Below are 27,422 nucleotides of genomic sequence, written 5' to 3'. Positions count from 1 at the left end.
GTTAAAGTTCTCGGAATGTGGTATGGAGGGTCGTGGTTTAAGCAGAGAGCAATGTTGGTACATGCAAGATGCATGATCTTTGGATTAGGACAGTTTTCAAGTTAATTACCTTTTGTAAATTTATAAATTTACGTAGAAATCCATGGTCTCAAATCATCACTAGCCTTAAAAACTTCTTATTAGACAGCAAATCATTTTCTTGGGTAAGTTATTAAGGAAAATGCCCCAAACCTTTTTCAGAGGCATGACAGTTCTATCCAAAGGAACGCCTTGAATACTTGATAATCCAATACATGTTTATTAAATCTGTGATTTGAACAGAAAATATATTTTGTACATTTCAGATCATAATGTAGTGTAATGGTGGGACACATCATGAATGTGCAGCATACATTGAACTAATTTAAGATAAACTTTCATATTCTTATGACAATATCTATTTACTAGGTGACTTAACCTATAAATAAACTACTTAGGCATTCTTAAAGAAAGGAGGTGCAAACACCAAGGAAAAGAATGAACCAGAAGTCAATATCCTAGTACTGTGATAGGTTAGGGAATGAATTCATGCTTACCGCAGTAACCTGGTGGATTCTGTAAAGAACGCACTGCCCAGTAATATTTTACTGAAATGTTCCTGAAGTAAACGATCAGCTTGATAACCACAAACTGTAAACTGTCGGATTGAATTATAGAATATTGAATTTTAATTGCACTTTACACACTGAATCGAATTAGCGTTCTATTAGTTCTTAATATAACGAAAAGTCTCGATATCTATGTTCTTTGAACGCCGTCAGATTTAGCAAATTTTACAAAAAAAGGAAACACCACCGAAATCTGTAAGCGCCAAAATTCGTAAGAGATAGCCATTTTGTGATGACGCAATTCTCTTTCATTGGCTAGCATTTTGCAAGACATAATTTAATAACATTATAAAAACAATTATTATCCTTACTTTCTTGGAATTTATTGAACCACGTGATTTAATTTTAATATACACCGATATTTGGAATTCGCGCTTACACGGACTGAAAATATGAACAACTCGTAGTGACATCTACGGACTGAACTGCGAAGTTCAATCTTCCTGCACTGCAATTGGATTCACATCCAACCAATCACTGACGAGCTAATCAAATGGCGCGCTGTGGTTTGGAGGCTTTTTTAAAATCAAATGCAGCTGAAATGTTTCTTTTGCTGTGATTGATTCTTTATGGATAAAAGTGCTGTTTTATTATAATGGACAACAACATCGGTAACGATTATGACAAACATACGCAAGCGAAAAAAGAGAAGAATTCTGATTTTCCACAAATCATCCAGACAAATTCTGGAAGGGACCCATAAAATGGACCACGGACGATACTTTTCGCGACCTTCTCAATTCGTAATTCGACTCTGTGTTGCCTAGGGGCAACATCCCAGAAGACAGTCATTTATTAATTTGAAAATTTCATTATTTTTTTTTTAATTTTCTTTGGACTATTATCATCAAGATGTGACGATTTTCTGGCAAATACAAGTTACATCTAAGGGTTGCAACTAAAATCTTAAGTTTTAGATATAAAATCAGTCACCGAGCTCCTTTAGACGAACTGCAAATATGTGTGTGTCTTGGCGAAGTCGCGAAAGAGAGACTACGGTCTGTTGAGATTCTTGTGGCGAATCAGTTCACAAAGAAACACGACGCAGCTGAGGAGCTGGCCCACCAGGAGAGCGTAGAAGGCAATCATCAGGTGCGAAGTGCCGAATACGAAGTACTCGTCTTCCGTAAATTTGTCAAGGGTCACGCCGACCTTACGCACTCTGTCCGCCTTTATATTTAAACCCGACTCTACGACAGACGCGAGAATTCTGTTGAATGTGTCGAGCAGGAAACTGGATTTGGCGAAGTAGCAGACAATCCTGATGGGGAAGGAGTCGAAGTCGTTCATGGGGCAAACCAGCTCGCGGTCACTGTCGCGCAGTGAACTGAGGTGCTTTTCCACAGCCCAGGTCTCTGCGACAGTCGCAAATAAGCCCGTCTTGACGATCTCGTCTATGCAGAGATGAGTCTGTCTGCAAAACGTATGGAGTTTCAGCACGTCTTGGTGTACCTTGTACGGAGACCTTTCATAATACAAACCAATTTCTGGTCTGAAGCCGAACTCAATTCCCGATTCAACAAGTTCCTCGAGGCTCGTGATCTGTTTCTGCAACCCTGGATCGACGAGGTAACTGGTAAAGAACGCCTGGAAAACGGTGCTGACAGCGAAACAGTACCAAATCCACGGGAAAATTACGACCCTCAGATGAGACGTACGCGGCATCTCTGTCACGGACACACCCATGACCACGGCCCACACGTTGTACAGCGCAGTGGATGGCGTCGTGTAGGCGTGAGACTCCGCGGACCTTCGCGCCAGACTGCACGTGACGACGGCTATGAGGAACATCGACGTAACCAGAGCGGCCCAAACCGGCAGAGAGAAAATGCGAGAAATAGCCTCGAGGCGAGAGAAGGGTTTCGCGCATGGTACGTACCACTGGTACTTGCTTTCGTAATATGCAAACGAAGGGTCTGCCAGATCTGCGGCGTCCTTGAACAGTGGAATTGCCCCGAAAGCTACTTCTGCCCTTCCAAGAAGCACGTCTTCCATGGCCGTTCTGATCACAACTTCCAGATCGACGTAAATCTCCCAGTATTTAGACTCGATTTCAATAGTAAAGTTCAAGCCTTTTAGAAATTCTGGTAAATATCTAGCTTCGAATGTTTTGTAATATGGAGTGACAGCTTTTATTGGACAACCCTTGAAGTTCTTGGGAATTTTGTTTGGGAACAAAAGTTCGCTGCTGAGGAATTCACCTCCTTTTTCCCACGTCCACTGATTCAGAAGCTCAACATCTTCGACGTCCGCGCACAGTTTGTCCGACTGATAAGGAAACCACGTGTAAAAATGAAAGTCTGTTTCGAACTGTACCAATACTACCATGTTCAGGGCCCTCATTTCGTCCCACGCTTCCCTCATGACGGACAGCGCTTCCTGGCGAGGGCTGTCCACAGGCAAAGTCACCACGATCAGAAACCGAGCTTCGTTATTCCACGACGCACTCGCCACGAGATGATCAGCCTGTTCTCCAATGTCACCGGCGCTGTTTGACAGGATGACGTAGTGTCCTGTCTTCTCGTAGTATCGTCCGAGGTCCTCTGCTAACGAGGAACCTGGACGTTTTACTTCGACAGGCCGAACTGAGCGCGCGATGTGATGGACCAGTAAGCCCAAGAGATCGTCTTCGTTTCTCGAGGCAGAAACGACGAGGGTCCGGTCTGAGACGAAGTGTTGGCGCACGACCGCGGTCACGCAGGACACCAGACGAGTCGACGGCGCCGTCGAGATGTCCCTGCGGAGGGCGTGCAGTAGCCCGAGCCATGCCAGGAGTAACACGGCCTTCATTTCACCTGCAGTACCAAGCAAATTTCTTAAGCATCGAGAGAGCTAATTCTCACAGCGAACACCGAAAGCGGCTGATGGACCGAAAATGACTTATCTTCTGGAATGCTGCGCCCCGCACAGTATCCGGGACAGATCCGTGCGTTTCGCCTGCGTCACTAACTTACGGGCGGAAGGAAGACAAACACGTGTCCTACGTGGACCGAAGACATCAGCGCGACCGAGACCGCGGGCTTCAAAGTTCTGCCCCTCCGATCAACTTACCTTTTACCAAAAACGACACGACGAAGGATTGCATTTAGAATATTACATTTAAATTTATATCGATTATACACCTGAAGATGGTTCATTGAAAACCGAAACATGTCATGAAAATGATGATGCTCTAATTGTAAATCGAACATTTCGATAGAAAGAGCATCATTTTAATATATATTTTAATATATTTTAAATATTTTAAATATTAAATGTTAATTATAGTAATAATATTTTAATATTTAATAAAATATTTTATTGTGATTAGACGGTTAAAATAAACAATTATAATCATCACAATATGACGCAACATTATCACGACACGAACTTAAATTAAATTAGCACGACTGCACGTTGGTGTAGAACACAAATGCATAATTTTGTGTAGATTCGTTCAGTGGTTTCGGAAACGTACGTTCATTTTACGCGTGTTATGAAAATAACTCGAAAGACACACCTTACCTCTGCAGGTTTGTCTGTTCTGTATCGTCAACTTCTCGACCTCAGTACCAGACAAAAACCGACGAGCGTGTGGTCGTACAACACGAAAAGAAATACGACGTCCCACGACGTAAATCTGTAGAAAGCGAATGGTTCCCCCCAAATATTGAACTTCTGAGACGTAACACCAGATGTCAGTTCACATACGCACTCACTGAAGAAGGAGTGACAGTTTAATACGCACTGCCGATGATTTCTGACAGTTGAAGAGGCGTGAGACACAAGACACTAGCAATTTTACGCCTGGAACACAAAATGACTTCAAACGCGGCATAAATATATGACGACTTCAGCGTGTCACATTTCAAAGTCAGTGTTTCTGTTGTCGATAAAATAATTAGTATTAAAAGCTAGTGAAGGCAAACAAATATTCAATTAGCCACTCCCTCCAGCCAATCTCCGTGGTCGTACATTAAATTAAGCCACGACCTCTTCCCTCCACACCTGCATATCCGGTCCAATTCATTATTCACGACTCATCTCGTTTGACAGATGTAGCCCACAATCTGAGCTACGCCCCAGCTTCTAAAACGAAGAGAGACTTATATTGGAGATGGCAAAATGAGAAACCGAATGTCCCGAGTAAGAAGCAGGAGTGCCAACCACTCGACCTCTGCATCCGGTATATTTCTGTCTTAATGCTTTACTGAGTCAATTCCGATCCAGTGCTTCGGAGATCGGCTACGTGCAGCGAGAACATTTTAACAGCATTTCAAAATGCTTCGAGTAATTTACACGTACGAAACCGAAAAGCGTATAAATTATATAAAAGAATCCAGTCCGTACCGCGAAGAAAACACTACACTTCACCATTGCAAAGATCAACTGGTTAACGCTGTTTAAGGAAATAATACGACTAAAACGCTAATTAACCTTTGGAGCCGAAGCTCTTTCAAATGAAACTTAAGAATTCAGTCCGTACCGCGAAGAAAACACTACACTCCACCATTACAAAGATCAACTGGTTAACGCTGTTTAAGGAAATAATCGCTGTTTACAGCGAGAATCATACAAAATGCATAGTTCCTGATTGTTAAAGCAGATGGTAAATATAGTTACCACTGATCTTTAAAGAGTTGATTAATATTATTAATTCTGTAAGACTAAAATTTATATAAGAAGATTCATAAAGGCCACGGCTTTAACTACTTACAGTTTCCAAATACGTGCATATAATTGTGTTTTTACCAAACTCTGATGCCCTGAGACGTTAATAAATATCACCAAATTTATAGTAAGCCTAAGTTTGCTGCCCTGGTTCTCGTTTATACACACTTCTGAAGCAGGAAAGCCTTCTTATACTCTCGAGAAGTTGAAGTGCAGCTGCTATGTTTCCTAGTTGCTATGGATACAAAAAACAAAACACACTTATGAGAATTCGAAATTTTAAATCGTTCTGAATTACTAAATCACAGGTTTCATGTCTACGCCACGGACTATCAGCGTAATGGATGTGAGATTCACGTGACTTCAACCGCCCGACATTCGCAAATAAAACGTTCGAATTACGAGGCCGGATTTTGGTTTTCTTTCCTGAATCCTAAATCAAACGTCGTTAAAACTGATGCCACCTCAGAATGTTGCGCTCTCGCCATGTTGGTACTACTGTTGTTAGGAAGCCAAGAGGTTAAAGTGAGGGTGTCTATCTGTAAGATGTTCATACCAAATTTCATTAAAATTCGTCAGATAGTTCACGGAAATGATGTTACTGTTAGCTTGTCTTTGCTAAATATTATGAAGTTAGGAGCAAAGGTGTTGCCAACTCTTGCGAGTACTTCAACATTTGTCGCTTTGGAAAAAAGACGGGAATGAAATGTGGGCGACTTCGAGTCGGAAGAAAGCTCCATTTTTCCACACTCACGTGATCGCAAGAATTAGACAACGAGAAAATCAGATAACATGGAGAAACACAGTTCCTGGCTTAATGTCGGTATTTATCTGCATTTCCTAAAAAGACGTTACCACGACAAGAACAAAATTAAAATCATCTCAAAGGCTCTTTCTTCAATTGCGTTTAATAACACTTCAACACCACAAAATACTGGTCTTTCAAAAACATCGTACGTTGCGTAATATTTTACATTTAATAATACTTCAGATAGTTTTAAATAATATAAACAGCTTCAAACATATTTAAAAGTAATCCCAGTTTTCCAAACATTTAAGTTCATTTCAAACAATTCAATAATGAACCAACCCCAGCAAAAGAACCTCAGGGCTTCGCCTTCAAAAGGTCAACCTGTTCCGTGAGTAGGGTCACACTTTGTCGTATGCGATCTCGCCCAGGAACACGACCAGACTCAGGGCCTGCCCTAGTAGGAGAGCGTAGAAGGCAGGCAACAGATGTGCCGTTGTGAATACGAAGTACTCGTCAGAACCGTCGCCTCTGCCGACATACCTCAGGACAGAACGGCGTAATCGCTCGTCGTCTGCCTTGACGATCTGCCCGGATTCCACCATCGAAACAATGATCTTATTAAACTCGTCCTTAAGGATGCTGCCTTTTCGAAAGTAGGACACAATTCTGATGGGGAATGTGTCAAAATCATTCATACGACATACGGCGGGACCTCCACCAGCAGGATTCAGGTACCGACCTGCGGTCCACGATTCTGTTATGGTTGCGAACGACGCTGAATCGCGAACGCGCTGCATACACTCCTCGGTGTCGACGCATTGCTTCCTGTGACCCCGAAGGTATCTGTGGATCCAGTTGCTCGAATCCGCAAAATACACGTCCAATTCTGGTCTAAACCCGAATTCCATTTTCGACTCGAGAAGCTCGTCGAGAGATGTTATCTGCTTCTCTAGCCCTGGGTCGACGAGGTAGCTAGTGAAGAAGGTCTGGAAAACGGTGCTAAAGGCGAAACAGTAGCAGATCCACGTAAGAATAACGACTCTCAGTCGGGAAGTCCGCGGCATGTTTGTGACCGACACCGACAACGCCACGGCCCACACGTTATAGAGCGAGATTTCGATGCTACTGAAGTCAGGCGATACTGGAGGCCGCCTTCCCAGACGCCACAAGACGACAGTCACAAGGAACATTGTGGCCGACAAGGAGACCCACACGGTCACCGTAAATACTTTACGTATTGCCTCTAAGCGAGACAATGGTCTGGCGCAGGGAACATACCACGTGTATAAAATTTCATAGTACGGAAAAGAATGATCTGCAAAGTTTGCTATCCCCTTGAGGAGAGGAATGCCTCCGAAAGCTATTTCCGACGAACCGAAAGTTAAATCATCAACTGACGATTTTACCCTATCGTAAACGGATCCGTCGCGTTCGTCTTTGACTCGAAGATCGACTGTAAAATTAAAGTGGACTAAGAAATTGCTTATGTGATATCTTTCAGGCGCGTAATCGTGAGGAAGTGAAGCCGTGATCGGACATCCGTGGAAGTTCTTCGGGACTTTGTTTGGGAATAAATCTCTGTGCCCGGCAAGCATAGCATTGCTCTCCGGACTGCAGTGGCTTATCAGTACGACGTCCGAAACGTCGTCGCAGTGCAGATGCGACTGGTACGGGAACCAGGTGTAGAGGCGGAACACCGAGTCCAGCCGGACCAGCACCACGACGTTCAGCGTCCTGGCGTTGTCCCACATTTCTCGAACGACAGACAGAGCCTGCCGCTCGGGAGTCGTCTCCTGCAGGGTCACCACGACCAAGAACCGCGCTTGGGAGTTCCACCCCGCGCTGCCCATCAGCTCGTCTGTCAGGCCTTCAACCTCGTCAGAACCCCTTGTGAAAATGACGTAACTCGCGATCTTATCGTAATATTCCTGAGGCGTAGCTCGCGGTTTTGAGCCTGGCCTTGACACTCGGAGTGACCAGAGAGACATCTCGTTGAGTTTCCTGAGCACAAGGTCGAAGTGTTCGTCGTCTTCAGAAGTCGTCAGGACAAGAACTTGTTGGTCCGAGACAAAGTGACGTTGAACGACGCTGAACACGCATGTCACGAGGCAGTTGTCTGGACCGGCAGACGCCAGTCTGTCTGCCCTCATGGGAGTCAGCAGAGTCAGGATCAGGTAAACGGTTGTAGCCCTCATGGCGCCTGCAGTGATGAGCAAAGTGCCACGTTCAGTCATTGAACGCTGCTTCAGAGGAGAGAACCCAACGCCTGTCTAATGCAGTACTCCAAGGACACTGAGCAGAAAAGTCGCGAAGTTTCCTGATACACACGATTAACATTTTAGCCCCTGGTCACAACAGAACAAATTACTTTCACGCTTAATTTTAATTCAAAATTTACATATTTTGTGAGCTCAAAGTTTTAATACACTGGACCACAAATATCGTGTTAATGTTTATCATTCTCACGGTCACCATGGTGATATTTTCTATTTTACACGGATGTGTTCATGCCAGACTTAACATCATATACGTACATGTTAATTATTACATATAAGCCACTTTATGATATTTCTTATTCGAGGATATATTATTTTTAACCATTCAGAAGACATAACTATTTTCTAAAAGAAATACCAACCCCACATCTGCGCCTAGGTCTTCCAAATGGTCTCTTTCCTTCAGACTTTCGAACCAAAATTTTGTATGCACTTCTCTTGTAACTCAACAGCAATAGCAGTAAAGGAAAATGCCCAAATACGTGAACTACTGGACTTACTTTTGAGGAAAATGAATTTCTGTGGACGCTTAAAGCTCCGGAGTGAGAATATTAGTTGTGAGTGGGCGTCATCTGAAAAACGTAACCTGGCCACGGCTAATGCATTTTGCTCGTCTCTTTAATTTGCCAGCTCCGCCTTGTCTTTACCGACGTGTCTTATTACAGACAAGAGGGATATTTTGATAGAGCTGGTCGAAAAGGGGGAGTCGTATGTGTAAATGGAATCGTTTCTAGCCTTTAAGGAATTATTCAGTCCATTGCACGAACATTAAGAATGAAACGCCGGACGCGGTATCGGCCTTCATTTTTCTTGAAAGCCTTCAATTTGAATGAAAACATAACCGACACAATCGCTTGAACCTACTTCTCTCTCACGTTGAGCGAAGAACATCGATTGAGGGTGTCTGAGGCGAATATTTGGACTTAAGAGGGAGCAGAAAACTGCATAATGAGTTTCATAATTAATGATCTTCACCAAATGTTACTATGGTGACTAAAATTAAGCAGAATTATAAGCGGGACATGTAGCACGCATAGGGTAGATGAGAAATGCATACAAAATTTTGATAAAACACCTGAAGGAAACAGACCACTTAGAAGACGAAGGCGGTAATGGAAGGATATTATTAAAACGAATCTTTGAAGAAATGAGGGGTGGATTGGATTAATTTTTCTCAGCCAGGTTCTTGCAAAATGAGGAAAAAGGCGAGTCTTGACTGATCGACTTTTGCTCCCACACCCTATCTGTTGCGGAAGAAAAGCGGTTTGGATGGGCTTTGTAAGACGTAAACAAAGGCCTCAACTGTAGACGATGTTTTCTCAACTGAAATACATCGATTTCCGGCCATGGACTCATTCGCACATCAAGGTCAAAGGTTTCTTTCCCTTGTGTAGTGTTTTGAATTCTTCGTGTATTTTTTATTACTTTATTTGATGCTATATTATTTCGAGATGGGATCATTCACATTTTTGTTTCGATAATTAATAATCCTAGAATTGTTCTTAATCAGTTTATTGAAATATTAAATGTGTTTGTGTTTGAATAGACACATATGTTGACCGATTTCGATCTCTCGATTACTCCATGCAGGGGACCTCAGTCCCCATTTACATGTTCGAATCCACGAGCATGAAATTTCCTTTGAAGGGATTTGACAAGAACAACTACTCATCTATTCCAATGCCTGGAAAGGCTTCTGAGGAAGCAACAACCGAAAGCAACAACAGCGTTCGACAATGAATGTAACCGAAACGCACAGGCACAGTACTCTAGGTTTACCTAGTGATCTATTCTAGGACTAGGAATAAAAGGGATCGTTAAAACCAGCAAAGAAATTTCCCTCCTAGGAAGGAGTCCTTTCGCATTCTTCGAAAGGAACGTGTAAATAAGGACTCTCGATTTGCGACACAGTCGATATTAAAATCGATGCAGAAAGTGTACGTAAAAACCAATAAATATTTTTGTTTATATGATACATATGTTGTGATTTATTGTGGCGATTAAAGTAACGTCATAGAAGACACAGAATGGCAAGTGATATCTTGGACCCCATTTCGACAGCTTGTGAACGTCTATTTGATGTTCTTGGAACACAAGATGAGAGGAATGACCAAGAAGAAATTATACTAGATCACATCAAACAGTGTGCCAGCATGGATATCCAAATTGGTGACTTCAGTAGGGGTGAGTAAAGTTAGAATTACGATGTGTTGAGGAACGCCTGATTTGGTTTACTTTCATTTATGGCTGGGGGTGGTTGGGGGGTAAGGCACTTCGTTTTCATTTAGAGTGTTCTAAATCCCATCTTTTTTTCTTGCTTCTGGAGTAGGGGATCCAAAGTATGCAACGATCATTCCCATACAATTGTAACAGAATGGATTATGTGCTCCTGTGAAGCTGAACAGGGGCTATGTAGGTCACACACATTCAACAGACAGTATTTTTGATTATGGTTGAACAGGTTTTGTAAAGTGTTAATTATTTAAAATTATTATTCTGTTGACTGGCATCAAGATGTCATGAGACTGTGGTAAGTTTTCTTATACCACAACACATTTGTACAAAATTATGATAATTATGCTAGGAAACTTGGATGCTTTTACTTTACATTAAACATTGTTCATGGGGTTAGTAATATCCATCTTGGTTCGATTTATTGATTTCTTAGCATAAGTAGATTTTGGATTGGAGGCACATTGTAATATCTTAAATTTGTTATCATCAGCGACACTAACATGATGGATTTGTCAGGTGGAACAATTACTGTTAAACTTTAAATCTCTTGATACATTTGCAGATCTGGAATGGTTCAATGTATCCGAGCCCCTGACTTTAAGTAAAGACTTAAGAGGAAAAATTGTTGTGCTGGATTTTTTCACGTACTGTTGCATTAATTGCATGCACGTTCTGCCTCATCTGAAACAGCTAGAGACGCGATACTCAGCACGGGACGGTCTGGTGGTGGTAAGTGAAAACAGAGAAACAACACAAAACACACACTTGACTGAGTAGTGCAGCATTGCTTTACAGACAATTATGATAAGCACTCATGATCTAACAAGATGAGGTTCGACCTCCGTCTCTCAAGTTACCCCCTCCCCATGTGTTCCACGTTTCCTGCCCTGAATCCCTTTGCTTCAGCCTAATGCCTCCCTGTGCCAGATTAATCCAATCTACACCCCACATCTGATCATTTCAATCTCATCTTCTTACCTATACCTGGGTCTTCCGAGTGGTTTTCTTTCTGATCAAATTATTGTATGCATTTCTCTGTCTTCCATTCTGTCTTTAAATTCCATTATGGCTCCAAATTTTTAAGGTGACACCTAGATCAATAGAGCACTTGTGGAGCGCTGGTGTTTCTGTCCTGTGACGTTAGGTTGGAGTTCACAGTGCCAAGTTTGACAATGAGAAGGACTCTGCAAACATATTGGCCGCAATTCAGCGTTACAACATCACACACCCTGTAGTGAACGATGCTGAGGGGATTATGTGGCAAGACCTCGGTATCCCATGCTGGCCGACACTACTCATTGTAGGTAATTCAGCACACGCCTTATCTGTCAATCCTTTTAGTGTAAACCCGACTCTGTTTTTGGGTACTGTGTGGCGTTTATAACATTATAAGCAAACGCTCAGGGCTCCATAAACTTGTTCTTCCAAAAGTCACAGATGACGTGACAGAGACTGGTTGAAAACACGTGAATGAATGGAGATGTGGATTTTGTTTCATAACCAAATGTTATTCATGGAGCCCTTGCCTTCACCAGCGAAGCTTGAAAGAATTACTTGGCAGGCAAATTCAGTGAAGAAGCTTTTGACTTGGTAATGTGAAATTTAAAATGGATACAGGACAAATATACCTGTAAATTTTTAATGAAAACATATTTTATATTTTCAAAATTAAAACTTAATAACACTGTAAAATTTTAATGATGTTATATCTGTCAGTTTTCAGGTACTGCTCTGTCCTTGCAAACAAGTGAACTCTAGGAAGCACGTTATGTTCTTTGGTTTTCCAAAGTAAAATTTGCATAACTTCAGAATATAAAATAATTAAGTAGTCCGATGGTTTCTTGTGATTTGTTCGCAGGCCCAAATGGAGAGGCGCTGTTCCTATTAGTAGGTGAGGGACACGTAAGCGATGTGTTCAAGTTTGTGAAGACTGCAATGAATTATTATAAAAATCACGAACAACTGCTTCATCACACGTTACCATCGTCTCCTGCATTGCACATTCTCCCAGAAATAAAGGGACCATTATTGTTCCCCGGAAAAGTCGCATGTAGTAATGTCACCGTACAAGACGAAGAAGGCGCACACAACAGAGCAGATAATAATAATGACAGATCAGTTGCAAGGAAACTTGAGTCAGATAATAATAACAGCATTAGTAAAGGCAGCAACAACTTAAGTGTATCACGGGATGGCAGACGTCTAGAGAGACTGGCAGTTTCCGACACGGGACACAATCGGATTATTATATTTAATACACGCGGCGGAACTGAGGTGATTGCAGTTCATAAATTACCTGGTATTTATTTGCTACAGAAGAAACGTGTCACTTTAAAACTGCAGAACTGTACATTTTTTTTAAAATTTCCTCAAATGGTTGAGCCCAAAATTGCAAGGCCTGGCAATTCCTTATAAGGAAATTTAACATTAATTTGTCACCGTGGCCTTACGTGTAGTAAATGCAACTCTAATGATTTATCAGACTGAGTTCTGCAGATATTGATTAAAATGACGCCTCGTCTGAGCAAAAATCTTAAAATTTATTTTCAAAACTGTATGCAATTGCTTTGTTAATTTTGTATCAAATTTATATTTTGTAGCATGTGATTGGTGGAGATGAACCTGGTTTCGTAGATGGTACTTTTCAAGATGCTCGATTTAATAGTCCTCAAGGGGTGGTGTTTCACCATCCAACTTTGCTGTACGTCGCAGACACAGAAAACCACGCTGTCAGAGAGGTAACTATATTGAATTGATGTCTTTCAAACTTCAATACCATTTTTTCAGCCTGTATTTAATTCGTTTTTTGTTCCCATTTACCAAAAATTATCTCTACCAAGAGAACCTCAAATTTCCTTTACCTAAACCAGTTCATTGCAGGATCTGACAGATGTAATAACAGTTCTACTTTCAAAATTCACACGAAAATTATTGGTGACCTGCAGGTCAGAAACTTTACGACCTCTAAGAAGAGCCTTCTTTCTAGTCCACTACACAGCCAACAGATGTCACACATGTGCACTTATTCATCTGTATCGTGCCTTATGAGATGAAAACACAGCACTGTATCGTTACGTGCGTACTCTTTTGTTTTGTGACTGCTTGCTAGCAACAAGTTTGGAACAAACAACGTGAAGCCGTAACAAAAGCAAATGGAAGAAATAGCCGTCTGATCTGATGATGAGGAAATTGGGCTTATTGGTTTCACACTGGAAGAAAATCCCACACAATTGAGGTCAGTTGGGCTTTGACGTTCTGAGCAGTGCATTCTCAAATCTACACGTACTGCAATTTCAGATAAATTTGCAAACGTCGCGTGTCAGAACACTCGTTGCCAGAGGAGTTCGAGGTTCGGATCTTGTCTGTGGAGCGCAGTTTACAGAACCGGTGATCTCATCACCATGGGATCTGTGCCTGGTGTCTAGCACTGTGATTTCTGGGGCATCACCTCTAGAAGAGTCAGATAGAGATGTACTGCTAATTGCCATGGCAGGAGTGCATCAGATCTGGGCACTGTTTCTCAACGACACTACATGGTGGAAGGGGAAGTAAGTAGAAACTGGTAGTATTCTATATTAAGCTTATTAATATCTGTTCATTATATAAAATGCAGCAGAGATCCTCAAAGATCAAGGTCAAGAGGTTAGCAGACCTACTTTATATTCAGGAGGTTCCATGTTCAAATGTTGGCTATCCTGACTGAAAGCAAAGTTATTCCGTTTCAGAGTGTACGCAGCCGGCGCTTGTGCCGCTGTCGTAGGCAACGGTAAAGAAGAAAATCGAAACAACTCGTACCCGCACGCGGCTGGATTAGCTCAGCCATCGGGTCTCGCCGTAGCAAGCGAACTGCAAACCGTCTTTGTTGCCGACAGCGAGAGCTCCAGCATTCGCAAGATATCGTTAACAGATGGGAAGGTGTCGGCTGTGGTGGGGGGTGACAAAAGTCCCTTTGTAAGTCACAGCTGATTTATGAAAAAAATTCTCTTTGCAATGCAGTTTGATGCTGGACGGCGGGACGTAACGAAACTCAAATACTTTAGTATGCTTTTACGTGAACATTTGATTTGTTGTGAGATTTGAAGTTCTTGCAGCAGTGACGATATTCACACATCCTTTTTCCCTGTGTATCAAATATAAACTGAATGGGGTAAATGTTTTGGTGATTTTCAGAACCTGTTTGCTTTTGGGGACAAAGACGGAAAGCAGTTTGACGCAAAACTACAGCACCCTCTGGGTGTTGCTTGGTGTAACGAAAACAAAACTCTGTACGTTGCAGACTCATACAATCACAAACTAAAGGCTGTGAACGTACAGAGTAGCGTCTGCACAACTGTACTGGGATCAGGAAAGCCAGGCAACGAGACTGGGTGTTATGAAACTCCAGACGCTGTACAGGTAACAGTCATCAGAACTTCATTATTCAAAGGCAGGAAAATAATGATTGTATGACGAAGAGGATACCGCTGTTGTTATTGATGCGATGGGGTGAGACTATGTCTCTGTGGGACTGGGTCTGTAACGGGCCCTTTGTTTAGTCCCCAGATGATATATGATAGAATATGGAGCAACGGTGGAGTGACACTTTCAGGGGAAAACCTAAGGTCTCAGTGCCACAAATTCTCATTTGGACTGACCTAGGTGCAAACCCAGGCCTGCGTGAAGAAGCGCAACTAACCGCCTGAGCTGCGGCATGCCCAAGGTAATGCCACTGGAAGCATCGTCATTTGTGTTCCCGATTCTCTCATATGGAAGATTTTGTTGTCATAATCAAAAGTTTTCATTGTAACTTTTGGGCTTAATATTGAGGGGGCACCCGTATGTATAGAAGCTTCTACTCTTGTGTCTGTCGATTGCAGCTGAATGAACCGGGAGGTCTTTGCGTCAGTCATGCCAGTAAGCAACTGTACGTCGCTGACACTAACAACCACTGCATTAAAGTTGTCCACTTGGAGGATAAAACAGTTGAGAAGGTAAGGACCTGCTGCATTATTCCTCATGTTTTGTGGAGATAATTTGGCACAGTTAAGTTGTTGATATTTGTAATTCTGAACCTGTCGGTCTTGGCTTTACAGATTTGTTAATTTGTTGCAACTATCATGTTGGTGTCGTGATTTCTAACAAAAAGCATATTTAATTTGTTTGTTACTGGATGAGGTAGGTTATTTAACAACTGCTGTATCAAATGCAGTGATTATTTAATGTCAAATGATATTAAAGGTTGGCTCTGCTCAGTGAAGTTGAGTGGATCAGAAAGGAGCAGTCTTGCCATATTTAATGGTGCTGTCTGGAAATTTAGGGGGGGAAACAATGAAAAAATCAGTCATTAAATTCAGCGTCCAAGATAAGATTTTTAAACTGGGCATCTCTGCGATACAAGTCAGAAGCGTTGGGCCACTTTCAACAATTTTATGTGGACGGAATTTAAATTGTACATTATTTATAGTGAGCGGGTGAAGGATGGTGTTACGAGATGGTTTGTTGCAGCTGGAAATATTCCTGCCACAAGAGCTCAAACAACAGGTGAAAAGTAAGAAGACTGGTACAGTGCTACCAACAGATCTAACAATCAGTTCTGCCGGTGGTGAAATCAGCCTGTTTCTATCAGTCGCACTAGATGATGGCCTAACACTCACAGATGGTGCACCTCAGAAATGGGCTCTGGAGCTCCCAGGTAATGACCTACCACAATCTTGCATATGATTTAAAGAATATTTTCACATTCTTGTCCGATCCTTCTCGACTACAGTTCAAATCCTGCCTGTGGCATGGACGTTATTTCTAGTCAATAAATATTTATCCTGCCATAACTAACCGCCTTCGTACATTTTGAACAATAGAATTTTATTTCCACTCTGCCGATAAATGAAGTTCATATTCTAGTCAGATAAATATAGAAATTGGTTTTTTTTTAATGTAAGTAAAAATTGTCTCACATCGTGTCCAGATACGTCATGGTCAGCCACAACCTCTAGCGGGGAATACGAACGAGAGATGACACTGCGCATACTTGTTCCAAAGGAGAAGCAAACTTCCACCACGAGTTTCTCCGTCAACTATTGTTTGTACGTTTGTCACGAACATTCAGAATGCAGCATGCAAAAACTATGCTTCGTTGGAACTGTCATATATGCTGAAGGTGCATCGGCCAAAGTTATCCACCGTTTCACTCACGTGATCAGACCGTATCAAACGCGATCTTCAAGCAATAACAAACCATCATAATCCATGCATATGCTTAATTTTTATAACCACCCAAATATTTTTTTTTAAATCTGTGTTTATCATCAGCTTTATTAAAATGTGAATGTTATTTCAAAAATGCATAAAATAAAAAATATCTGTATTATGTTGAAACTTGAAATAAAGTTTATGAAAACGTACCCTCAGCCACAATCTTTCCTTTGCCTGAGACAAAGCTTCAAACCTTAACTCTTTAGCAATACCAACACTTTTATGGGGACTAGACATGGGTGAGCACAAAGTTAAATTATTCAAAGAGTAATTCACTATTTGCCTTAGTTTGGCCACGATGAAGGAAGCAGCAAGCACCTCTGAAATGTCAAAACTTCTACTAAGACTACACAAAACATCCCACAAGTCATTTTCATACTAAACACATTAAAAAACAAATAGTAATTTTAAAAATTAGTCTAACACAAGCACTTTGATGGTTGAAGAGCTACAACCATATTTAACTGGCCAGGTCCCTCCATAGTAACAGGCATTTAGGAAATCACATTATTCACAGTACATTTCTTGCATCCACCTCGGACAGGGGAAACTTGTCACATGGCACAATGCAACAAAGATTCACGTTCGCAAACGCCTGCCAAACTCCGTGAGCCAGCAACATTCAGTTTGCTCCATAGATTCCCTTCTTCCAGGGATCCCAACCAACACTTTATCAATTCCACCAACTTGCAAAACATTAACACAACTTCAGCTAAAAAAAAAAACAATTTGAAAAATTTAAATGATATTAGGGAAAAGGATGGAAGGTAAAAGAAATAGCACAAAAAAATTTTCAAAATGAACTCATTTTAATATATCACCAAGCACTGATGGACAGATTGCAACATTATTTGATGAACACAAAATTCTTACAATACTGACGATGCAAATTGAAACTGGAGTATACATTTAGTACTCCTCTGCCCCCTCTCCTTCCCCTTCAACAGAATCCATGCCTACTTCCTCATAATCCTTCTCCAGGGCCGCGAGATCCTCGCGAGCCTCCGAGAACTCGCCTTCTTCCATACCCTCACCCACGTACCAGTGAACAAAGGCGCGCTTGGCGTACATGAGGTCAAACTTGTGGTCCAGGCGAGCCCAGGCTTCGGCAATGGCGGTTGTGTTGGACAACATGCACACAGCACGCTGTACCTTGGCCAGGTCCCCTCCTGGAACCACGGTTGGTGGTTGGTAGTTGATGCCAACCTTGAAGCCAGTTGGACACCAGTCCACGAACTGGATCGTGCGCTTGGTCTTGATGGTCGCTATGGCAGCGTTGACGTCCTTGGGAACAACGTCCCCTCTGTACAGCATGCAGCAGGCCATGTACTTTCCATGTCTTGGGTCACATTTTACCATCTGGTTGGCAGGCTCAAAACAGGCGTTTGTGATTTCAGCTACGGAAAGCTGCTCGTGGTATGCCTTCTCAGCTGAGATGACGGGGGCATAGGTAACCAGAGGGAAGTGGATGCGGGGGTAAGGCACCAAATTAGTCTGGAATTCAGTCAGGTCAACATTCAGAGCGCCATCGAACCGGAGAGAAGCGGTAATCGAGGATACAATCTGGCCAATCAGCCGGTTCAGGTTGGTGTAGGTGGGGCGTTCAATGTCCAGGTTACGTCGGCAGATGTCATAAATGGCTTCGTTGTCAACCATGAAAGCACAGTCAGAATGTTCGAGCGTGGTATGGGTGGTGAGGATGGAGTTGTAGGGCTCGACAACAGCAGTCGAAACCTGAGGGGCGGGGTAGATCGCAAACTCGAGCTTACTCTTCTTTCCATAGTCAACCGACAGCCTTTCCATAAGCAGAGACGTAAAGCCAGAGCCAGTGCCCCCACCAAACGAATGGAATATCAGGAAACCCTGAAGACCGGTGCACTGGTCGGCCAGCTTTCTGACGCGGTCCAGAACGAGGTCCACGATCTCCTTGCCGATGGTGTAGTGACCTCGAGCATAGTTGTTAGCTGCGTCTTCCTTTCCCGTAATCAGCTGCTCAGGGTGGAATAGCTGTCGGTATGTGCCAGTCCGAACTTCATCTGTGAACACACCAGTCAACATCCAACATCAACATTATACTTTGCTACATTTCAACAAGCATTTCCCAATACAATTAAATGGGATGCTCCTTTGATTCACTTATAAGATTTCAAATGTGCATACCTACTACCGTGGGCTCCAGGTCCACAAACACTGCCCTTGGTACATGCTTTCCTGCACCAGTTTCACTGAAGAATGTGGTGAAGCTGTCATCACCACCTCCCAGGGTCTTGTCAGATGGCATTTGACCATCAGGCTGAATACCATGTTCCAGGCAGTACAACTCCCAACATGCATTTCCGATCTGCACTCCGGCTTGCCCAACATGGATTGAAATACACTCACGCTGAAACACAACACTACTTCAGACTACCCTGTCACATGCCAAGAAATTGAAAAATCCTGACCTTTCATATGCTAATAAGTGGAACATGAAATTACAGTAGCTTATGAATTTCAGAAATGTTTTAGAGCCACAGTTCAAAACCCACACATATGGAAGCAGTGATTCTTCAGACAATGCCACATCAATGCATGTACAAATATATAACAAGGGATGCATCACTGGTCACACAAATCCCTTCTTAGCAACATAGGAAACTCATTTAATACAGAACCTCACTGATCGTTCCATGTTTAAAACAAATTAATTCCAGACTTAACTTTCTCTTACAAGGAAATTCCATCATTTATTCAAGCCTTAACAAAAAAAAATTGAATACTCAGTAGCAATAGTTCCGACATGCAACTGCCACGTGGATGCAAAATTAATTAAATTTAGGTTATATGATAAACGTATCACACAAAATTAAAAATTCATATTACTTTTGCATTAATTCGATGCCAGAACTTACATTATATTAATTCGTGCTGCAACAACAGCCTGTAATAACGTATTTTGCAGAGTAGCACATTCCATTCGTGGAAAACATTGTAATCAAAGAACACAACGAAAATTACTTCCTTAAAATATCTGAAATGAGCGAAATATAGTACTCACCATTCTAGTAGTTAATTTGATGACTTATATCAAAACAAAAATACAAAACAGTCTTAATTATTCGATGTTGTTTGCGAGAACCTAGCGACGATGCTTCTCCAAACTGACAATGAGGCTGAGATAGGCTGTCCCTTGCGTATATAGAACTCTGGCATCATAGAATGCAGACATCTCATTGGTTCATCAATGGGTATGTGATGTCATACGGGTGCGGTTCTCCAAGACACGCCACCTTATTGGCTAATTTAAACAGGAATATTTTGTACAGCAATTTAATCTATAAACGATTAAAATATAGTATTAATAAAAGCCATAATCTATTATGAAACAATTCATTTTAAAAAGAAATATCTAGCAAAATATTTGTTTATTTTAAACGGCTTTACACTGTGCCTACACAAAATACGGTATTTGGGGTGGGGTAAGTTGCCGGAATGGCTGGTCGCTGTTTAAGGAACGGAAGGGGAATTGAAACGGGTCGTCTAATTGTGGAGTTCATGCCATAATCTCTACATGCCACAGTAGAAATGCAAATGTGCACTTCATTTTAACGCAGATTAAACGGGAATAATATGAATTTCCACTATACATATTACTTTTCATACTCTGTATGTTAAACAATAAACCATTTACTGATTGTGTCTTTCAAAGTTGTCATCACGATACGCCGTTAGTCACAAATTACAAATGTTGTTGTTTGAACCAATGATACCGTATCCGCCCACACATCAGTAATCTTTGTTTCCAAATGCATGCTTTCATTTTGTCCATTGCATGTTTCGGTCTAGTGAGTACCATCTTCAGGTGTGTGGGCAGAATTTTGTGTTGCTTGGTTGAACCATCACACAATAGGATGCCTCTGATCAAAAATGTTGCTGTTTGCATAATTTAATGGTGCCATTTTGAATCAAAAATTTCCCCAGGCTTCGCCAGCACGTTAGAATCTGAGCCATCTGTTGCGGACAGACTGCATTAATACCACTGTAATTGAAATTATGCGTGCAATAATTTGAAATTACAGGAAAAATTAAGTGTAACTAAAAAATCATAAGCCATTTCCATAAACAAATATAGAATCATTTCGTAGTTCTGTTACTGCTGTCGTATTAGCTTTTAAATTATCTTCATTTGGAGATGTTTTACAAATATTTTGGTTTCGTAAAAATGCTGAGTAGGACAGCCGGAGCCGGTCTTCAGTTAAAACTGTTCTGACATGGCCGATTTCAGCTCTGTATCATTTCGATTTCGATGTTTCAAATGATAATCATCCACCCATTCGACCGTGAATAACATGAAGATAAGACTTTCGATTACGAGACATAAAAGTTGCCAGTTAACTCGCACAGATTCAGTGTCAAAACTGACTCCACAGAGCAGAGTCCTTGAAAAGCTGACAGCTGCTCAGCTAACTCAAAAATTAATGTTAAAGAATCTACTCCCAGACATCCAAAGCTTACGTAGCAGCTTGAAAGGTTAGTTTCAAACATGGTTACGTCCGAATGCTTTCTTACCCCACGAAATAAGCTGGTAGCCGCTGCTTTACTTGGTGTGTGACTCGAGATGTGGGCTAACAAGAACACGACGTGTGGGTTTCTACACCCAGGCCAAGGCGAGTGTGTGTATAAAAGCTTTCAGTGAGCCTACATTCTGTGGAGACCTTGAGAAACCAGTCAAATTCCCTGCTATGAAGGAACTTGAAGGTTCATCTCATCTCGCCCGAGTATAGAAAAGTACAAATTAAGTTCTTCATTTGATCTTGAACAGTTTAACAAAATACTGAGAATTCTGACGTGGCCTTGTCAAGAAATCACTTCGTCACGTCACCCGTCCTGTAATTATGAAATCAGGAGTTATTATTACTGTAAGACTTATCACGCGAACCGACTGTCAGTTTCGACGAAGCTATTTTAACTGCATACGTTATATACCTCAAACAACACGGGAATGTAACCATGAATAACCATCAGGTATAGGTGTTAAAAATATTTCACGTGATTACAGAAGGGAAACAGCCCTTCGGGATGCTGCATTCTGCGTTATAAATACTCGTAGAACATGGACGGGTTCAACGTCATCTTCGTGCGGGCCGCGAAATCAACAACGTGGCATGACTCAGTGAGATTCGGACCAAATATGGCGTGCTGATGACGTCAGAAGCTGTTCTCCTGCGCCGCCACCTTACAAGGATCTCGAGACAATGCTTGAAAGAGGCGATTAACCTTGAGTCCGACCCACTGACACAAAACACGGCATTACGAAGCAGTACTGTCACGTTCAGCGCAAAAGTGAGGATAATATTCAAATGCACCTCAGAGAAATCGGATGGAAGGATTTTCACTGGATTTATTTGGTCAAAGATTGCGGGACACCAGGTCTCGTGAACGCGGTCATGGACTTTCAGACTAGAAGATGGCGTGAAGCAAATATAAATTCACGGTGGTTTGCCCTTCGCGCTCTGTTTCTCTCGAAGTGTTCCAGCAGGTCCTTCAACCTGACGCCATAAAATTGCCCCGTTGGAGTTGAGTGAACGGTCTCAAACCCAGCTAGTGCGCCGACCTCAAATAACTTATTAAAAAAAACAGTAGTGGTCTATTATTATATGGTGCAATCTAAAATTTACTTGGAGGGACTGATGTAAACCACGGATATCAGTTAGGATAACGGGGCTCTAAACTACGAGTCGAACCGAAGCAGGACTTTTCAATCGTTCGTCAGATGTCCGTATTTTCGCGTTACCCGTAGTTCCGAGTAATATCTCACAAATACTTAAAATTGCCAAGAATTTTCTTCTGTGGGGTGAACCAGTTAAGATGAAAGACCTGACGAACACTTGAATCAAATGACTTGGTGCCTGTTGTGAATAAACAACTCAGTTGATACAGCGTAGTTTATAACCTCGGAACAGTCAGACACTGCACGGTGTTCTAGTCAGCACTGGGACAATAATATCAGGTGATCGATAAGAAGGACATTTTTACTAGTTTATTATATCCGATCACTTCTATTATGAGTTCACAAGTGTCGTCGAATTACTGGGCAATTGATACAGTGTCTTTAAATGTACCATCAATGAGATAAATAGCCTTCAGAGTGAAGAGGGTTCCGTGTAGGACAATATCAATTAGAAGAAGCAATTTGTAAACTTTATGAACACAAAAAGGTGCTTAGATAACGCAAGCCCTAAGCTTTGAGCCAGAAGCCCATTGTCGTTGTAACGGATTAGGTCTGACGCCAGCTTTATCGATCGACCCTCCTGGCTGCAGATGTCTGTTCAGGTACACTCCCCGCAGAATGTTTGTGGCACAGCCCCCACTATCATGCAAATGACAACAGGGATACGTAGGCCTGTTGTAAGACCATCCCGCTCAGAGTCCGAAAGATTTGGTTTTTAATGTCATACATAATTCTGTAAATTGTAACCCCCCATTAATTTTACAGCAATAAAACGCATGTTTTCGAATTTTGTATGAAGGAAGGAGATAGTGAAGGTACGATATTTAAGAAATAAAATTAACGTATGGAAATACATGCAATTATTTTCCCTTCTGGGTCCTAACAACATTACGGACATTTCGAAGGGACTTAGTGCCTCTATCTTCAGGGACACAGACATATTATGTGTATGTAGGATCATTTCGGCTTTTGAAACAGCATCTGGTAGCCGATTTCTGTCTTAATATGAGAAATATGCGTATCGTACTTCGTGACCCAATCTTGAGAGTGGCAAGGAGAAAATTCCCTTCTTGCGAACAACTTTTCATGTATGACAATGAGAAAGTGGACGAGATGCAGCTTGATTTTGGAATGTCGTCTTCCCGCCTGCTGTCTAAAAATATAAAGAAAAGATAACAGATTGTGGGTAATTCTCGAAAATAGGTTTTCGGGGGCGACACACGACGAATGTTTAAAATTATCCAATGTTTCGGCAAACGATGCAGTTGGGGGGAAAAAAGTCCGAACCAACACATAGTCACTCTTAAGATGGCAACTGAAATGTTTGCCGAAGCGTTTGATAATTATCTTTCTTCGACGTGGCTTATCCCTGAAACTGGAAGATGTTTTCTGACCGAGGGTGTTTGAGAACAGCGTCCTCAAAAGAATATTTGGACTCGGGAGGTAAGATATGTCAGGATACAGGAAAAAAAAAACGTGATGAGGAGCTTCATAATTTTACTCTTCGCCATAAATTTGGATTATCAAGACGAGGAATGGGATGAACGCGACATGTGGCAAATATGACCACAGCCATGACACATACAATAACCCTATGGATCGGAAATTAAGAAAGCAACGCGATTACGTGTAGGAATTCTCGGTCTAATTATGAGCTACGCTGAATATAATACCCCATTAAGGCTGACTTCCGTTTAAAATGTCTTTCAACTGGCAACACCGGAGTTAGGAGTCACCACGTGTAAATATAATTCAAAGAATTTGCTGAAGGTGGCAGCAGTCTACACATGCTGTGATGGTTTGTTTCGATAAACCAGAGTCGATATATATTGCTTCTTACAAAATGGCGTTCAACTCTGCGCGCCAAATGTGAAAATGGTCACATTGGTAATTGCAAATTTTAGTATACAGATCGTCAGGTTATCAGCTTTACAGTCAGTAAACATTTCTCCCAAAAGAAAAGGCCCCTATTTATTCATCAGGAGGCTGTCAGAAATGTCTTAGCCACCCTCTTTTGGAAAGATGTGACAACTGTCTTCTGCGATAATGTATGGTAGGAATTTATTAATGTTCCGGAGGTGTATACTGCCTCCATCTCCAGGTGATGAGGCAGTAAGTGCCTCTTAAACATCATTAAACGTCTACTAGATTATGCACTGTAACATCCCAGAATACAGTAAATTATTAATTTTAACATTTAATTATTTTCAACTTACATTTATTTAATTAATTAATCTTGTCCGTCTAATCACAATTTAAAATTTGAAATTAAGATAGTTAAAATACCATGTGATGCTCCTTATCGAAACATTCGATTTACATTTGGAACATCACTTTCTCACTACATGTTCAAAATGTAAATCGAATGTTTCGATAAGGAGCATCACATGGTATTTTAACTATCTTAATTTCAAATTTTAAATTGTGATTAGACGGACAAGATTAATTAATTAAATATATTTTCACAATATGACGCAACTCTATCATCTTATCAACTTACATTTAGTCTATCATCATCGAGACTGAAAAGTATGATGGCGGCTTCCACTGGCATAATATCTGTATCACATTATATGAAAATTGGTGAACTCTTTCAAATGCTGAATAGGCAGGACACACACACACACACACAAAAAGTATGGTAATCTCATAAATATACATTTTCCCTTGAGGAAGTAAAATATGCTAAAAATGTAAAGAACACAGTACTTACACATGCGCTTGTTTCAAAGTCTACAAATATAATTAAAAAACCCACAAATAAGCTACTTTCATTTTCTTGCAAAAAGAATAAATATTAAGAAATAAGTGCGGCCGTTAAAGCCATCTAGAAATATGAACTTTATTGCAGCTTCACACTGTGAAACAAATTAATGACATTTATATTTCACACTTTGAAATACATTTATATTCTATACAGAAATGGGAGTAAAGTTACTATACATGAATGCAACAGAAGAACTGATCATGGCTCAGGTGGGGCTCCTGCTTGTCTGGCTAGGTAGTCCAGCTCCTCTGTAACGAGAAGTAAACACAGTATTAGAATCTGGAAAAGCGTCTCTCAGGAGGAACTAACAGTTACTTAGCTGGCCAAGAAACTTTCTGTCTTTATGGAATATGAAGGTTCATCGCCAAGGTCACAGAATCTGCCAATGGACACTACCCCAGACAGTGTAACCTTATTAACAACTTTAAAACACGTTTCTCTGAGATCCATTCTAATATTGTCTTGGTGGTAGGCTGACAGCAGCCAAAAGTTAGGGATGTGACCAATTAAAACTGATGTAAAAGATTCTAAACATTTTAAACTATGACAATCTCTAATAAGTATATATTTATTTATTATTTCAGTCTATACACAAACTTAATTTCAATTTTTAAATGTTGTTGTTAAAATTAAAATTAAAATTTAGCGCTTTTCATCGTTATTACGATGTTACATTTCGGCGCTTATTATTTTACGACATGTTTCGATGCTATTGCATCATCCTCAGGTTCTTTATTGTCATTTTCATCTTTAAAACTAATATATATTTATTAATACAACCATTTATTGATTTATTTGTTTTGTAGATTTCTTTTTGTAGGTATTCCTTTTGATCTTCGCAGTGTTTTGCATATTTTTGGTCAGTTGTTCATTATCCAAGAGTTGTGATGTGTGGTGTGTCTGCGTCTGTGATCAGATGATGACTATCCATGAATTTCAACACAAACATGACGCATCTAAACTACAAAATCTCTAATAAATTATAATATAACAGAGTATCAAGAAGGAATTTTTTGAGGTGCAAAGAAGGACAGAGTATCGAGATTTCATAATATGGTTAGTCAGTCAGCATTATTATGTGGCAGAATATTTAAATGTTCACTGATGACCAACCTTTAGCTAATCTCTTCTTTTCTGCTGCTAATTTGGCATCACGAATTGGTTTCTGCTTCGCTTCAATCTCTCGTAATGCATTTTCCTTCTTAGACAGGGATCTATGTCGAATGGCTCCCCACGCAATGCCAGCTGCGAGGAAACTCCATCTGCCAAACTAAAATGAAACAGCAGGACTGGCAAATCACCTCTTCCTCTATGAATCATCCACTGCCATCAATGTGGCAACCACAGGTTACTACACACTCATCATGTTTAGACTAAAATAACTCTTACTCTCAGTGTTTCAAGTTCCTGATCTTGTATCATCATTTTCACTGTTTTTGAAATGTTGCATCACTATACTTGTTTATGAAAAGTGTTCTCTTCACCATAAAATCCAAAACCTACACAAAACAACAACGCAATCTCCACTTCACTGCTGTTGACGAACAGAAGATTTAAGGCAGAGAAAATGAGAACTTTTACCCAATCATAATGCACTTCCTCCTGCAGTTTTTTTGCTGAAAATTAAAACTTTAAGGATGATGTAGTAAAGACAGAACATATACTGATCTGGTAATGGATAGTTCTGAAACCATGAAACATTAAACAATTTTCAAATAGTAATGAGATAATGCTCACCATATTACAACATCTCTATTCTTTCACTTCCCTTGGTAGACAAACTGTTAAAAAGATTTCTTTCTGTATTCTTTTGGGATGAGACCAATATTATTAATTACTTCTTTTCATGATCTTCCTTAACCTACATTATCTCGGATACATCTAATGATATGAATATTTAGTAAGTAGACGGGCGTAACTATTGAAAATAAGTAGAAGTTCATATTCATTACCTACCCTTATAAGAGGCGAGACCCGTAATGGAGCAGGTAAATCCGCCATATTTGTCTGGGAGGGAAGTCCACAGGTTACACATCAGTCTGTATCACCGGTCACGGCAACAAACCGTGACTATCTTCTTTGGTGCTATGGGCAAATCAGTATTATTTTATTATCTGACGATTTGTTATTATGATAAATTCATTAATACTTAACT

At 40.9% G+C, this 27,422-nt stretch overlaps 6 protein-coding genes across 7 annotated transcripts in view; 1 reads left to right on the top strand and 5 right to left on the bottom strand.

The window, feature by feature from the left end:
- LOC110835648 (uncharacterized) overlaps positions 1-959 on the bottom strand; it is a 94,684-nt gene extending 93,725 nt beyond the window's left edge. Inside the window, exon 1 of the mRNA XM_087354511.1 lies at positions 576-959. The gene's annotated coding sequence lies outside the window, so the exon portion shown is untranslated. The remainder of the gene's footprint in view (positions 1-575) is intronic.
- Positions 960-1,362: 403 nt separating this feature from the next.
- LOC147875130 (uncharacterized) lies at positions 1,363-2,752 on the bottom strand. The gene has a single exon (XM_087354524.1). It carries the CDS (start codon positions 2,640-2,642, stop codon positions 1,641-1,643), a length of 1,002 nt encoding a protein of 333 aa, XP_087210650.1. The 5' UTR covers positions 2,643-2,752; the 3' UTR covers positions 1,363-1,640.
- Positions 2,753-6,446: 3,694 nt separating this feature from the next.
- On the bottom strand, positions 6,447-8,282 carry LOC147875129 (uncharacterized). Its single transcript, XM_087357074.1, has one exon. The coding sequence runs from the start codon at positions 8,280-8,282 to the stop codon at positions 6,447-6,449; it is 1,836 nt and encodes a 611-aa protein (XP_087213200.1).
- A 1,948-nt stretch (positions 8,283-10,230) lies between these two features.
- Positions 10,231-16,945, top strand: LOC110835647 (NHL repeat-containing protein 2-like). 2 transcript variants are annotated; one of them, XM_087354496.1, is made up of 11 exons: positions 10,231-10,508; positions 11,122-11,288; positions 11,704-11,863; positions 12,418-12,833; positions 13,160-13,297; positions 13,857-14,107; positions 14,285-14,510; positions 14,730-14,954; positions 15,416-15,529; positions 16,044-16,230; positions 16,504-16,945. In XM_087354496.1, the coding sequence occupies exons 1-11, from the start codon at positions 10,352-10,354 to the stop codon at positions 16,779-16,781; spliced, it is 2,319 nt and encodes a 772-aa protein (XP_087210622.1). In that variant the 5' UTR covers positions 10,231-10,351; the 3' UTR covers positions 16,782-16,945. The 2 variants fall into 2 exon arrangements, with proteins under 2 accessions (XP_087210622.1, XP_087210624.1); XM_087354498.1 differs by lacking the exons at positions 10,231-10,508; positions 11,122-11,288 and having other exon boundaries at positions 11,695-11,859.
- Positions 16,946-17,580: 635 nt separating this feature from the next.
- Positions 17,581-19,987, bottom strand: LOC110835637 (tubulin alpha-1 chain). The gene is made up of 3 exons (XM_022076065.2): positions 19,828-19,987; positions 18,951-19,173; positions 17,581-18,826 (listed from the first exon to the last, which is right to left on the bottom strand). Exons 1-3 carry the CDS (start codon positions 19,828-19,830, stop codon positions 17,700-17,702), a joined length of 1,353 nt encoding a protein of 450 aa, XP_021931757.2. The 5' UTR covers positions 19,831-19,987; the 3' UTR covers positions 17,581-17,699.
- Positions 19,988-25,328: 5,341 nt separating this feature from the next.
- ATPsynE (ATP synthase, subunit E) lies at positions 25,329-27,362 on the bottom strand. Its single transcript, XM_022076064.2, has 3 exons — positions 27,224-27,362; positions 26,381-26,537; positions 25,329-25,515 (listed from the first exon to the last, which is right to left on the bottom strand). The coding sequence occupies exons 1-3, from the start codon at positions 27,266-27,268 to the stop codon at positions 25,466-25,468; spliced, it is 252 nt and encodes an 83-aa protein (XP_021931756.1). The 5' UTR covers positions 27,269-27,362; the 3' UTR covers positions 25,329-25,465.
- Between the last annotated feature and the right edge of the window lie 60 nt (positions 27,363-27,422).

This window comes from Zootermopsis nevadensis, unplaced genomic scaffold, assembly GCF_977971745.1.
Source record: "Zootermopsis nevadensis isolate Lab colony 2312 unplaced genomic scaffold, Znev_1.0 Znev_ptg000002l, whole genome shotgun sequence".
NCBI classification, from domain to species: domain Eukaryota; kingdom Metazoa; phylum Arthropoda; class Insecta; order Blattodea; family Termopsidae; genus Zootermopsis; species Zootermopsis nevadensis.
The sequence above is the reverse complement of the archived record's forward strand: the minus strand, read 5'-3'. Positions and strand labels throughout refer to the sequence as shown.

Excerpts from the sequence above, each read along its gene's own strand:
- LOC147875130 (XM_087354524.1), bottom strand. The coding sequence starts at position 2,642 with ATGGAAGACGTGCTTCTTGGAAGGGCAGAAGTAGCTTTCGGGGCAATT.
- LOC147875129 (XM_087357074.1), bottom strand. The coding sequence starts at position 8,282 with ATGACTGAACGTGGCACTTTGCTCATCACTGCAGGCGCCATGAGGGCT.
- LOC110835647 (XM_087354496.1), top strand. The coding sequence starts at position 10,352 with ATGGCAAGTGATATCTTGGACCCCATTTCGACAGCTTGTGAACGTCTA. Across the intron at positions 14,108-14,284 it reads ACTACATGGTGGAAGGGGAA|AGTGTACGCAGCCGGCGCTT; the intron begins GTAAGTAGAAAC and ends ATTCCGTTTCAG. Across the intron at positions 15,530-16,043 it reads AGGATAAAACAGTTGAGAAG|CTGGAAATATTCCTGCCACA; the intron begins GTAAGGACCTGC and ends GGTTTGTTGCAG.
- LOC110835637 (XM_022076065.2), bottom strand. Across the intron at positions 18,827-18,950 it reads CCTGGAGCCCACGGTAGTAG|ATGAAGTTCGGACTGGCACA; the intron begins GTATGCACATTT and ends GTGTGTTCACAG.
- ATPsynE (XM_022076064.2), bottom strand. The coding sequence starts at position 27,268 with ATGGCGGATTTACCTGCTCCATTACGGGTCTCGCCTCTTATAAGG. Across the intron at positions 26,538-27,223 it reads GGGTCTCGCCTCTTATAAGG|TTTGGCAGATGGAGTTTCCT; the intron begins GTAGGTAATGAA and ends GTTTCATTTTAG. Across the intron at positions 25,516-26,380 it reads AAAGAAGAGATTAGCTAAAG|AGGAGCTGGACTACCTAGCC; the intron begins GTTGGTCATCAG and ends TTCTCGTTACAG.